This window comes from Vanellus vanellus (genome assembly GCF_965231255.1).
Source record: "Vanellus vanellus genome assembly, chromosome: 5".
Classification (NCBI taxonomy): domain Eukaryota; kingdom Metazoa; phylum Chordata; class Aves; order Charadriiformes; family Charadriidae; genus Vanellus; species Vanellus vanellus.
In genome coordinates, this window is record NC_138910.1 from 27,979,341 (window position 1) to 27,993,468 (window position 14,128).

The 14,128-nt window shown below is 36.4% G+C and overlaps 1 protein-coding gene across 1 annotated transcript in view; it reads left to right on the plus strand.

The window, feature by feature from the left end:
- The window catches only part of ITGA4 (integrin subunit alpha 4), a gene marked incomplete at its 5' end in the record, with an annotated part of 40,277 nt that extends 26,389 nt beyond the window's left edge, over nucleotides 1-13,888 (plus strand). Inside the window, 13 exons of the mRNA XM_082484449.1 lie at nucleotides 1,551-1,700; nucleotides 3,009-3,085; nucleotides 5,802-5,952; nucleotides 6,689-6,787; nucleotides 7,234-7,313; nucleotides 7,654-7,740; nucleotides 8,340-8,430; nucleotides 9,131-9,238; nucleotides 9,517-9,636; nucleotides 11,044-11,163; nucleotides 11,685-11,783; nucleotides 11,990-12,109; nucleotides 12,985-13,888. Coding sequence (XP_082340575.1) covers nucleotides 1,551-1,700; nucleotides 3,009-3,085; nucleotides 5,802-5,952; nucleotides 6,689-6,787; nucleotides 7,234-7,313; nucleotides 7,654-7,740; nucleotides 8,340-8,430; nucleotides 9,131-9,238; nucleotides 9,517-9,636; nucleotides 11,044-11,163; nucleotides 11,685-11,783; nucleotides 11,990-12,109; nucleotides 12,985-13,077 — 1,395 coding nt within the window. The 3' untranslated portion in view covers nucleotides 13,078-13,888. The remainder of the gene's footprint in view (nucleotides 1-1,550; nucleotides 1,701-3,008; nucleotides 3,086-5,801; nucleotides 5,953-6,688; nucleotides 6,788-7,233; nucleotides 7,314-7,653; nucleotides 7,741-8,339; nucleotides 8,431-9,130; nucleotides 9,239-9,516; nucleotides 9,637-11,043; nucleotides 11,164-11,684; nucleotides 11,784-11,989; nucleotides 12,110-12,984) is intronic.
- Between the last annotated feature and the right edge of the window lie 240 nt (nucleotides 13,889-14,128).

The following is a 14,128-nucleotide window of genomic DNA, read 5'->3' on the forward strand; positions in this document are numbered from 1 at the left end:
TTCTTAAACACCTCCAGGGATGGTGAATCCACCACCTCTCTGGGCAGCTTATTCCAATGTTTAATAACCCTTTCAGTGAAAAAATGCTTCCTAACATCTAATCTAAACCTGCCCTGACATAACTTGAACCCATTTCCTCTTGTCCTATCACTTGTCGCCAGGGAGAAGAGGTCAGCTCCCATCTCTCTAAAACCTCCTTTCAGGTAGTTGTAGAGGGTGATAAGGTCTCCCCTCAGCCTCCTCTTCTCCAGGCTAAACAACCCCAGATCCCTCAGTCGTTCCTCATAAGGTTTGTCCTCCAGACCCTTCACCAGCTTTGTAGCCCTTCTCTGGACACGCTCCAACACCTCAATGTCCTTCTTGTAGTGAGGGGCCCAAAACTGAACACAGTACTCGAGGTGAGGCCTCACCAGTGCCGAGTACAGGGGGATGATTACTTCCCTAGTCCGGCTCACCACACTATTCCTGATGCAGGCCAGGATGGTGTTGGCCTTCTTGGCTGCCTGGGCACACTGCTGGCTCATGCTCAGCCGGTTGTCCACCAACACCCCCAGGTCCTTTTCTGCCAGGCAGCTTTCGAGCCACTCCGCCCCCAGTCTGTAGCGCTGCATGGGGTTGTTGTGACCCAAGTGCAGGACCCGACACTTGGCCTTGTTGAACCTCATACCATTGGCCTCGGCCCATCTGTCCAGCCTGTCCAGATCCCTCTGCAGAGCCAATCTACCCTCAAGCAGATCAACACGCCCCCCCAGTTTAGTGTCGTCTGCGAACTTACTGAGGGAGCACTCGATCCCCTCATCCAGATCGTTGATAAAGATATTAAAGAGAACGGGCCCCAGCACCGATCCCTGGGGGACACCACTCGTGACTGGACACCAACTGGATTTAACTCCATTTACCACCACTCTCTGGACACGGCCATCCAGCCAGTTTTTTACCCAACGAAGAGTATACCTGTCCAGGCCATGAGCAGCCAGTTTCTCCAGGAGAATTCTATGGGAAACGGTGTCAAAAGCCTTGCAAAAATCCAGGTAGACAACATCCACAGCTTTTCCCTTGTCCAGCAAGTGGGTCACCTTGTCATAGAAGGAGATCAGGTTTGACAGGCATGACCTGCCTTTCACAAAGCCATGCTGACTGGGCCTGATCACCCTGTTCTCTTGCATGTGCCGTGTGATGGCACTGAGGATGATCTGCTCCATGACCTTCCCAGGCACCGATGTCAGACTGACTGGCCTGTAGTTCCCTGGATCCTCCTTCCGGCCCTTCTTATGGATGGGCGTCACATTTGCCAACCTCCAGTCAGCTGGGACCTCCCCAGTTATCCAGGTCATTGAATGTAGTATGCTTTTCCGCATTTCTGATTACCTCGTTCAGTGACAAAGATGTCTGGAAAAGTGTATGAGCCATATGGCATATGAAATTATTTTACTTGTAAAAAAATAAGCGTTCCTGTTTAAGTTAGTTCTAGGGAACCTTATAATCTTTAAAACATAAGCATACATGTCTTGTCTTATATGATTAACTCATTAGGTTTCCAATTTTCATAGAAAGATGTAAGGGATATCTTGACTCCTGTACATGTTGAAGCAAGTTATCGTCTGGGGCATCATATTCTACAGAAAAGAAATGCTCAAGAATTTTCACCACTCCAACCCGTTCTTCAGCGGAGGAAGGAAAAAGATGTTATAAAAAGCAAGGTTAGTGTATGGGGTCTCTTTTTTTCAAATGCAGTAATAAATATTCATGTTTTAATCTTCAGTTAAAAAAGCTTCACACATCCATGGCACGTGAAGGAATGCATTTTCCAGACCAGGCACCTAGTGCCTTGATCTTAATTAATAGACCAGCATACTAAAAAATGCCTAAATTTTCACAAAAAAACCCCACCTTTGCCATATCAGTATACATTTTGTGTTATGATTAAAAAAAAAAAAAAAAGGCACGTGCAGAGAACTTGCAAGAATATATATTATATACCTCAGAACACACAGGTATGAAATTCACTCTTTGAAACATTCATTCTTTTTCAACTGTACAGGATGAATCACTTTCCAGTATAAAATTGTTCTTTAAAATTAATTCTGTGTTAAATATATAATATCATATTGGTATTAATCTTGAAGTGTTTCAGTGATGTTGTGGAAATATTAGTTCTGTGAAGGTATTGCAGGTTTTCAAACACAAAGTCGGGGAGGGGGAAATTAACTTTTTTTTCTCAAAAAACCTTATTAAGGGTTAATAGACTTTTACTCTGACTTAAGCTGTCCTGGTTTGAGGTAAAACAGAACCAGCTTAAGCAAAAGTCAGGATGCTCTAAATTTTTAACTACCAAAAGGTCGTAAACATATTATGAATTTTCACAAGCAGTGAACTTCATGTAATTCAGATACAGTTGGCTATCAGAACTCTGAGATCTATAAAGCTCCATCTAAATGGCATGCTTTTTCTTTTCATCTTCATTCAAAATTTTGTTTTAGAAACCACAGAGTTAGAGAGAAAGAGGGTGGTGTTGAATATAGTGACATAAATGTGCCCTACAGCATACTGATTGATAATCAAGGCACGGACCTGTGGAACTCGTGGTGTCTCTAGTCTCATCAAACCTTTACTAACAGTATGATAAGTAAAGTTTGTGTAATGAAACTCTCTTGCAAAAGTTAATGTGCTGTAACATAGGAGAGACTGCGGAGACCTCAGTTCCAGAGCCTCTAAAACACTCTGCCCTTTATATGTACTACTTGTAAAGAATCAGCTGAACGTACGCTCACTGGTTTAACTGTGAGTCTGGAAAGCCTCTCTTGTTATTCTGGGTGCGCAGAACGTGTTTGGAAAACTGCAAATCGTAGCCCGATTCAGTTGTTTATAGGAGCAAGAGCTATTAGCCAATTCCTGGTACTTGGTAACAAAGTGATAGGTTTCTTTCTTTGGAAATACTTTTACTCGCTATAATATGCATAATACACTGAAGTGCTTTTTTAATTATTATTATTATTTGTCTTTTATAGTTTGTTTTTGCAAGATTTTGCTCCCAAGAAAATTGTTCTGCTGATTTGAGAGTTTCTGGAAAAGTTGCTTTTCCAAAGTAAGTATAATGTGGCTTTCATCTTTTGGAAAGAGGTTCAGTAAAATTTTACCTAAATTATTACTTAATCTTTTGTATGTAAAGAACGTTAATTTACAAAAGTAGACTATGGACTCCCTGAGAAAATATGAGGAGTGAGGCTGTGTTTAGTTGAAGAATATTTTTAAATTGTAAATCTTCCAGGGAATGTAACAGAAATTTATATAACTGAAGAACTGTTCTTTCATAATTAGAAGACTTTACAGCTCATAAAATATATCTTCTTCACAAAAAGGCAAACTTGTATTCTACACTTCCTATATAACTGGGCTAAGATACGGTGCACAGGGCATACTCAATATGTAGACATCATAACTACTGTTAAATTGACAAGCTATCAATTATTTCTGCTACTCTTATTAAGATACTGTAGTTGCACTGTACAAAGAAGATACTTCAGTTTTGTACTAAGACATTGTTATATTTCTTATTTCAATTATAAACTAATTAAGTGGCTCTTTTTCCTCCTTTACTTAAGAATATTATGTCTTCAGTTTTATACTGCTGATTGAGACACCAGATGGTTGAGTATTATGTGAGGTTTAGACTCCTTTTCCCTACATGAATTAGCTTTCATTTTCCAAAATTAATTTTGTTTTGTGATTTTTTTCACTTACATGCCTAATTTTTTTTTATACCTTTAGGATGTTTCAGTTTTTCCTCATTCCTTCCAATTGGGTATCATCTTTAAGTCCTGTTATTAGACAAGATAATTAATGCACTTTCAAAGTATTTACATACAATTATTATTGTCTTGCAGAATCTGTATTACACCCAGCAATACTTTGAGAGATATGCTTTTGTTTAGCATCATCTTTGGAAAGTTTTAAGCCATGTACCATCTTTTCTATTCAGAATTGATTTTAATGATTAGATTTTAAGATATATTTTATCATCACAACCTTTTTCTTTATTGAATATTATACTTCAAAACAAGAAATATGAGCTGTTGCTGTGCAAAAAGAGAAATTGTACCTGTTGTGAATCTCAGCTAGTTCAGTATTGTGTGTGTCACCTGGATTTTCTTGTGTAATTTATTGCTTTTAAAGTTGATTCTGCTTTAACTGAGATGCTAGGTTGCACCAACCTAAAATGACACCAAAAGATGATGACAATCACATAATACTGATTAATCACACCTGTGTGATCCGGAGCGCAAGCTTTTTCATCTTCATAGACTTCAGAATAAGATTAGTATCTTTCTGCCTACTTGAACGCGTGGCCTGTAGCACGAGTTTCAAGCCCTTTCATTTTCTTAGGCTTGAAGGTTATTTTATTTGAAGGATCATAAACTTACCAGAAAGAAAGATTGGACAGCATTTCCATGCGTGACATTAGCAATGCAATTTTCTAAGTGTTTCAAAGCTCTAAGAAAGAAAAACAGATTACAACATACCTGCTTGGCATAAGGTACCAGTAGCAGATTTTCAGTGTAAATAAATAGGCTAAATATCTTGATAAAGTGTGAAGTATCACCTTAAATTACATCGTGCCCCTAGAATCTCGATTAAAAACTGGTTAGCTGTGAAGCGTTAATTTATTTTGTCTAGACAGAATGCATTCATTATCCTTGAAAAGCAAAGCAAACACTTTTAGTCTTAAAAGAACGAAATCAAATAGGGGTGTCAATGTAATGCTTTACTTACCGAGTTATGAGTCTTCATGTATACACTATCATGTTTTGTTTAAATTGCTTAGATTTTGGCCTGCTCTGTAAATTTCTAGTCCGCATCATGCATTTTTTTAATGAAGAATGAAATATGATTACCGGGGAAAAGCTCTAGTTCAGCTTGGTTGTAGTCCCAGATGTGCACCTGGTGCTTTTGTGTGCTCGTGTGTTAAGCTGGGAGGCATCTTTGTGACAGCGTCTTGTTAATGAGCTTGGCTTTAATGCATATAAGAAGACTGAACAGTAAGCATATAACTAGTAAAACAACTTCAAAATTTAACCTAAACTTAATCAAGCTACTGAAACGTTAACATTGTGGGTTTTTCTTTAATTCGCTTTTGTCTTGGAACCTATCTGCTTATGCAGTGCTTTTACCTTCTGTTGGTTTTCTAAGCGCCAGCTTCTTTCCCAAAGGTGTTCAGTGACTAATGCTTTGGTTTCAAGCCAGAATATCTGATAAATGTCTATTTCTAGGCAGCCTTTCTACAAGTCTTAATTAAACCTTAATGTCAAGCTGAAGTTTACTTTTAGCCCCCCCATAGGGTGTCTGTACTTGTAACACGATTATAGAACATTACATAGATCATAAGATAGGCATGTTCACCTGCCCTCTTAGTGACCTGTTTCGTATTAACTCAGTCCTATACTTTGAGTGCAAAGAGTGAATTTTGAAATAATGTCTGAAAATACATTCAGCAGCAGCACGTTGCTATTCTCGTCTGTAAAGGAAAGGACCTGTCTTGTAAAAGCCAGAAGCATGACTGGTCTGATGCCAATTTTCTTGCTCTTGCACTAATAACTGCAGGCCTTAAAACATACAATACTGGAGTTGGCCATCATATAACTGGTAGTACCTTCCGTTACTGGACTGAATAAAAGCTTTCGTAATGATCTCCAGCTGAGCTTTGTCAGAACCAAATGAAATTAACTAAAAGAGTAGCGGTGGAAAGTTTTTGCATACAAACTGTATACAGAATTACTTTTCACTTCTGATAATTATTTTTACAGGCCTTATGATAAGAAGACATATCTCACTGTTGGAAGTATGAAGACTTTACTGTTGAACGTTTCTCTGCTTAATGCTGGAGATGATGCATATGAAACTGTCCTCCACATTCAAATCCCTAAAGGTCTTTATTTCATCCGAGTTTTAGAATTGGTAAGAACAAAAAAATCTGTCAAATAGTAATCCTTTGATATTCTTTTATTTTTCAGCCAAACATTTTTCAAATTATGTTAATGGATTGTTGAGTTTCTTTAGATACTGACAACCCACACCAAAAAAGCTGACAAAACTCCAGCTTCTAAATTCTCAGACTTGTAGCTACCTAAACCACATGCAATTTAATCAATACAGGTGACTGAAATAATTTCAATTACAGGATGTGATGGCAACAACTAAAAAAAAAAAAAAAAATTGGTTTCCAAATGTATTTCAGGGTGTTGCTGCTACTTTTTGTCTGATGATCGTGTTTTCAGAGGTTGCAAAGATCTCATTGAATCTGCTCTTTTTCACAGATACATAGTTTTATGGAGAAGTCACAAATCTAGTTGTTCTCTATTTCTGCCTTTTTAAAGTAACTGCTGTCTATGTAGAATGCCCCTCACATCTTTCAGAGGTTGGCTTTAAACTTGAGTGGGTCTGAGTCTGATACATACGCCTTAGCTTCACTGTTAGCAAACAGAAGATGAAGTAACAGGATACAGTAATCAATATAAAGATATGTTAAAGTAGTCAGGAATAATATGAACGTTCTGTATATTTGCATCGGGTAAATAACAAACACCGAGTTCAGGGAAATATAGGCAACCCAATTTCACTGTGTGCGTGTAATTTGAAATGTCAGAAAAAAGCAGTTTTCTTTTACTCATTAATAATCTGTCCTTTGTTTTAGGAAGAAAAACAGATACATTGTGAAGTATTAGATAAAGAAATTCATGCAGTGAAACTTGAGTGCAGCGTTGGTTATTTATATGTAGATCAAAAATCAAAGGTAAGCTATGTATGAAGTTCCTAGCTTTAAAAACACCCTCAATAAGTTATGAGGATTTTCAAGGGGGGAGACAAAAACCTTGTTTTTCAGAATCTCTCCTTCATTCCCAACTAACGTCTTTTATCATGTTGGTATCTGAATCTTTCTGCTACTTTTAAAATTAGTTGCTTAAACATTCTCTGGAATAATTCATTAAGGCACAACGTTGTTTGCATTACGCATCAACTGACCGTGCCTGGCTTCCTAGACAAGTTAGCTGACTAAGGCTATGAACAAATGTGTTAGGTCAATAGAAAGGGAGTAGAAGATACAAAAAGCAAGTATTTTCTTAGTTCTGAATTTTATTAGAGCAGGACATTCTGAAAGAGTTTAATAAAATTTTCTTTACATCAAATGATAGGGTGTCTTAACACAGTTTAAATAAAATATTTTTATTTGTTCTACAGCTGGATTTTAGTTTCCTCTTGGATGCAAGCTCGTTTACCAGAGCAGAAGATGACCTCGACATCATCATTAATGCTACCTGGTAAAGTCTAATAAAAATTGCTCAATGAAAAATATTCCTAGCTTTGGAAAACAGAATAGGGAATACCGGAAAGACTTCTTGCACAATTGCAAGAAAGCACATCAGTTGCAAATCTGTAGAGAAAAGGAAATTACAAAAAAACCTCAGATAATAGATATTTTAGATAATGAGCAGATTTCTGCCTGTATAAGATGTCCAGCAGTTTAAAAAAAAAAAAAAAAGGACATGTTGTTACCAGTAAAATACTTTCATTTTAATAAGCCAAATTTGTGTATAGAAATAATGCGTAGTATATGATGATGCATTCAAAACTCATTGTTCTCTCATTGTGTTTTTATAGTAAAAATGAAGATGGGAACATGTTGCTGGATAACATGCTAACTTTAGTTGTACCTCTAAAATATGAGATTGAGTTAAATGCTCATGGGTAAGTCACCTATTGTTACACCTGCAAGTCCACAGAACTATTGTCTTGTTATTATTCTAAAATCCTGGGAATGAGATGGCACAGCTATCCTGGGGTATGACCCCTACACTTCTAAGATTTTATTTCCACTACTGTGAGATGAGACCAATGATATCTATGGAGCTTCAAACTTGTCTCTTAACAAACTAAAATTTTTTAAGAACTGGGACTTTTTTTTTTTTTTTTCTTTTTTACAGAAAGAGGTATTTTATAAGAGCACAGCAGATCCTCAGGTTCCTTGCTTACCATGGACCATATTCTGGGTTTCTTGTGGGGCATTCACAGAGCATAGTTTTGGGCAAGGATTTATGACTTTTTCTGATTCACCTGCCTGTTTAAGAGGAAAGAGTACAAAGGTAGAGAACTTCTAAGTTTAAGTAAATCTAGGAACACTCTACAAAGGTAGAGAACTTCTACCTTTGTAGAGTGTTCCTAGATTTACTTAAACGCAGACTCAGGTATTTTCTTAGAACCAGTCTTAGTGGAGATATCATGCAGCAGAAAGTTATGCTAATAATACATAGCAATTCTATTAATTTACAACTTCTAAATCATTGTAGATTTGTATCACCAGCTTCGTTTGTTTATGGAACAAATGAGAAGGATTCACCAGTTACATGTATGGAGGAGAATATCAACTTCACTTTCCATGTAAGAGTTTTTCTTTGTAAATCCCATTGTCCTTGTTTGGAAGGTTAATGCTGAGATTTCCAGTGTATCTAATGACAGTCTGCACTCTCAATAAGGGAACTTTTTTAAGAGTACGAGGGCATAGTGATTAGCTATTGTGCGTTAGCATTGGCTGTTAACCCTCTTTGAACACTTTTTTTGGCCTGGAGAATCTTCCACTGAATGGTCACAGAAAAAATACTTGGCAAAAGCGGGATTGAAAGGGGTAGAGCATTTCTGACTTGCCACTTCTTCTGTTAAGAAACACTTTAAAAGGAATTATCCTACGGAAAGCAAAAGGAACTGGGAGCTCCTCATAAGAGGATCTATAGGTATCAGATTTGTCTCCAATGGATTAAATGCAGGAGTTAGACATTAATCTCTCCTAGTTTCTTTTGCATATTCTCCTGGAAGGCAGCATGTATGACCTCAGGGTAGTCATCACAGATTAGCACTGCTTACTCGTTGCGTTCAGAGAAGTAAAGGGGTTCAGTAAGCCTACGGAATGAATTAAGCAAAATGCTGAAACTCCTAGCAGAATCCACTTCCATGACAGCATAACAATGCAGGTGCTACCCCATTCTGTGAAGTTTTATGTATTTACACTTCATATATATATTTTTTTAACTTAAATAGCTACCATGAATTAAAGCTTTCAATGTATAACATTCTTCCCCACAAGGTTATAAATGCAGGACCAAGCATGGCTCCAAATACAAACTTAGAGATAATGATACCTAATGCCTTTCCACCCAATGACTTCAAATTATTCAACACATTGGATATCAAGGTAAGCACAGGTTACTTAATACAATTTTATTAGCTATATGAATTCTATGAAAAAGAGAAGCAGAGCATAGCAGAACTTAGGTACTAAGTACGCGTTCAATTTGTTAGCGATGGTGAAGCAGCATGAACAAGAATAGGATGATCTTCAGCCCCATGTGTTTTAGGATTTTGAAAGTAAAAGTTACATTGCTTTTGAGCTTCTTGCCTTTCAGAAATCTGTATTGAGATTATTATCTGATGTTTAAATTCTAACAGTGATGATGTTATTTTTATTTCCAGACTACAGTTGGACAGTGCTTCTATAATAAATATCCCAGAAACTGCAGTGCAGCAGAAAAAAATGAAAACATACTAAAGGAGGTCATCACTTTCTTTTCAAAGCCTGCTAAAAGACAAATGGTAAGGTCTGTCTTCTGGCATCACTGGGAAATAAATGACTGTATGAATGAGTCTTAAGACAACAGTGAGGTCACCACAGCAGTCTTCCAAGGATTTGTGGTGGGACCTGTGATGAGTTCAATGTAGTCATAAGTGAAAGACCTGAGAACTGAGACAAGAAAGTTGATTAATGACATGTCACTGAAGTCAGTGTGGATGACAGTCACCTACCAAGAACTGCCAAAGGGTTATGTAACTGAATGAGTGGGCAAACAGAATGGCAGATGAAATTCAGTAAAAAAACAAAAATTATGCATGTGATAAAAATAGTCTTAATTTTAATTACATGAACTATGCAGATTAAGTATTCATTGCCTTTTCCACATCAAAAATGTGCCATCAAGTGTAACTAATAAGAGACAGGTTAAAAAAGCCCCAAAGTAGTACTCATGGTGGAACTTCTTTATGAAGTATGTTACAAATGCCAAAAATAAGCGAATTCCAAGGGAGACTATACAAGTTAATGGGACTGAAAGTCATTAAGAATTACAAAATATATGACTCACAAAGTTCTTATAAAAAATATTTAGGAGGCTGGAAGAATACTGTGCATGCCTGGCCTGTTAAAGCTCATCCCCTGTACCTGCTTTTATGGACCTTGCTGAAGATCAGATACTTGACAATGTAGTTGAAACCAGAATTGCTATTCTACTGTTGCATTTTTGAGGGTTTGTTCTCGAAGAAATCTGTGTCCTGCAACTTGTTTGATAAAGTACAATCTTGTTTAATATTTTTATCTTAAAAGAAACTGGACATTTTTAAATATGTTAATTTGGGACTTTAAGTAAGCATGTTACAAGGAACGTCAACCAATGATTGAGAGACAGCCTCCACTAGAATATCAAATCAGAACTTAAACATTGCAGTCTTGGACAGAGAATATATTAATGTACAGGCTTGCTTTTTTGTCTTCTCCAAAGTTGAGTGAAATGGTGGCAGCTGTTAGCATACAAGCGTAAGGCCCAATCAGTTATACTGTTTATACTGGATATCAGATACTCATTGTCATTTATCATTCTTGATAAAAGCTAATTTCAAATTAAGTGTAAAAAAAAAAAAAAAAACACACCACAAACAAAACCCAAGCAACCATATAACCAAATTATGACAACTGTTATTTTTCAGTCAAAAAAAAAAAAAATGAATTTTTAAGAAAAATGACTTGTCTTCTATAACAATTAGGTTGGTCCCTTATACTGTTCCTTTAGCACCTATGGATTGATAGCAATGGATGACAACCTGGAGTTACACCCTGACTCTTCAAGAACAAACGTGGATCTTTTTGGTTTACTCGTTTCTTGAGTGTCTTTAATACTCACATGATCAAGTTGATAAACTTAAGTTTTAATCTTTCCTTCCCTTCTACAGTACTGCATGAAAAATGACAGCCTTTGCTTACAAATATATTGCAAGCTTGGAAACATGGAAAGTGGAAAAGAAGCAACCATTCAGTTGCATCTAGAGGCTACTCCTTCACTTTTAGAAATGGTAACACATGAATTTTGCATGCCTTGAAATATCCCTCTCAAGTATATTTGTAGTATTCTCTGCACATAAATTCTAGGTATTAATATATTTTTGCAAAAAGTATGATTAAATCAAAATCTTTTAGGTGTTCATCTATTTTATGTTTTCAATGCTAAGTCTCAAGGTGATACATGAAAGATGAAAACCACTGAAAAATATGGGTTTTAGATTATCACTTTATTTTATAGTATGTATCGCTTTGCCTATTCTGGCTGGTTTATGTAGGATTGGGATTTAATTTCAACTCATAATTGTACTTTTCTAAGAAAAGCAGCATGGATGTGGACTTAAGTAAAATCCAGCTGGGATTCATTCCAGCTTCTGGTACTAATTTGTTTTGTGATCAGAAAAAGGCACCATTGTGTGTTTGTGTGAGATTCTGTTTCTGTGAGCAGCTGTGTTATCGTATTTGCTGGGTAGCAATTCATGTGTTGAAGTTATTTTTTAAAAGAGAGGATTTTTTTTTATTTTTTTTTAATCAGGATGATGCATCAGCATTGAAGTTTGAAGTAAGAGCAACAGCCTCACCAGAAAAAAATGCAAAAGTTATTGAACTACACAAGGACAAGCAAGTTGCATATGTAAGAATTCTCTTAATTTGTGATAAACTTGTTAAACTAGAAAAAACAACAGCAATTAAAATTGTGGAATGCTACACATATCTATTCACAGGCAATGAATACAGTGTTAATTACTTAAAATGTAATTAATTTTCCTAGTGTATTTTAGTATCTTATAGAAAAAAAAAAAAAATCAGTTAGCACTAAACTTATTTTCTGCTTTCCAGGTCTATTTGGAAGGAGTGCACCACCAAAAGCCAAAATACCGTGTTACTGTGCTAATTATTGGAATAGGCTTAATAATTGGTGTTACCTTGTTTTTGCTTCTTTCATTTATATTATGGAAGGTAGGTTTTCAGTATTTCTCGGTTGTTCTCAAGTCGGGAATTCACATTGTTTGTGGATCTTTGGATCTTTTAATGCAGGTTAAGGGATAAATAATATTTCATTTTATTATTATCTGTCATTTCTAAAGAAACATAATTCTTCCTGTAACTTTTTTTTTTCCAAAATACTTCTCCATTTTCCTTCATTTTTTTATCTTCTGCGTATTCTACATCATTTGTTATGCAACACCACAAACCCCTTCCCATGTTCTATATGGCATCTCATGTTTGCAAAAGACATATAATTTAATGATATCAAATGGATCATTTTTGTGGGATGCTGCTCCACATTTAATGTCACTTGACACATGATGACTAATAGTCTACAACATAGTTTCATACCAGTATATAAAATGTTAAACATTTCATACTGCAACATAAACGCTAGAAATATCCTGTGCATAAGTAAAAAAGAAAACAATGCAGGAAGCAGTTTCTCTGACAAGCGATTAAGAGATTGTCAACTTCTTTACCTACCTGCAGGCTTTCTCCATCCCTCGTTTTTCCCAGGGAAGTGTAGAAATGAAACAAATTTAACAGGAAAGTTTTATTACCGTTTCAAGTTTAAAAAATTACTGGATTCTGGGGAGGGTTACAGTTCACAAGCCCACGTGTCCTTACTCTTTGCGAGAGAGTATTAGCCTCCCAAAAAGTAAAAGAAAAAGCAAACCCACTTTTTTGATTGAGTGATACTTGATTACTTGGTATGACAAAGCAATGGCAAATACCATTGTTCGTAAACACCGCGTACATGCATTTTATTTTAGTTCATTTTTATGGTTTAGATTTGGTAACAAAGATTTGCTGACAACAGCTTCCAAAATTATGTATTTCAGATTGGCTTTTTCAAAAGGCAATACAAACCAGTCCCTCAAGACAAGAACAGAAGAGACAGCTGGAGTTTTACAAGTGGGAATAAAGATGACTAAGATGGCAAATAAACGTTTGATTTTAAAATGAAGAATTTAAGATTCAGGTTAATTCACAGGAGAATCATCAGTGACAAGAAAACTGGGCTTGAGCTCACTCGCTCTTACAAAATACACTTTATTTCCTTGAACTGAAAGGAGGACTATACCTTAGAGTACTGTTGTTTTTCTAATATGAAAGTGGTAAAACAGCTGGTTTTGAAGTCTCACAGTAATATTTGAAATGCCATAGATATACATACCTGGTTTCAAACAGACAGAAGAACACTAAAGATAAAGAGAAGAAGAATTACTTACCAGAAAGAAGAGTTTCTAGAAAGTAATAACGTTTGGCCAATCCTGGAAAATAAGATCTCAGACACATTGGCATGAGTTATTCTATTCAAGTTTCAATAATCTTTTGATTAGACATTCAAGAATAAATCCTCCCTCATCTTGCTTTGGCAGTTTTACAAGGGTAAATTAGCTTAAACCAATAGATGGACCATAAGCAGAGTGCACAGATGTAGAAAACGGCTATCGGAAGCTGTCTGGGGCTTCCAAAGGTAACCTTGTCAGCTTTGGCTTCACAGGCACAGCCACAACGCTGCAGAGACTTAGACACCCAGGCAAGCCAGAACCAGGAAAGTCAAAGGTGGATTCGGAGCAGGGAATTCTGTGGGGTAGCCTGGAGATGCAGCACAGAATCTTCTCTCAGCTGTAGAAAGAGTAATGTATTGGAAAGAATAATTTGGGGCCATCTTTACCATGGTACTTGCAAGCACGACAGAATTAGTTGTATCATCCTTTCCTCAGATATTGCTGCCATGATGTTTTGGACATCTCCAATGAAATATTTCTATGTGGAGGTTTTTAAAGCAAGTATTTATTTTTATTTATTTGAATATTTTTCTATAGTCCTTAGCACAGTACTATTTAGTACTGGCATTCTTCCAGGACCTGAAAAAATAAAAAGACTTCACATGATGGCAAAACAGAGAAACAAATACCCAAAAGACTCCAAATGCCAACCCAACCGGGCCTAATTTTATCTCTAGGTGTGCCACCCTTT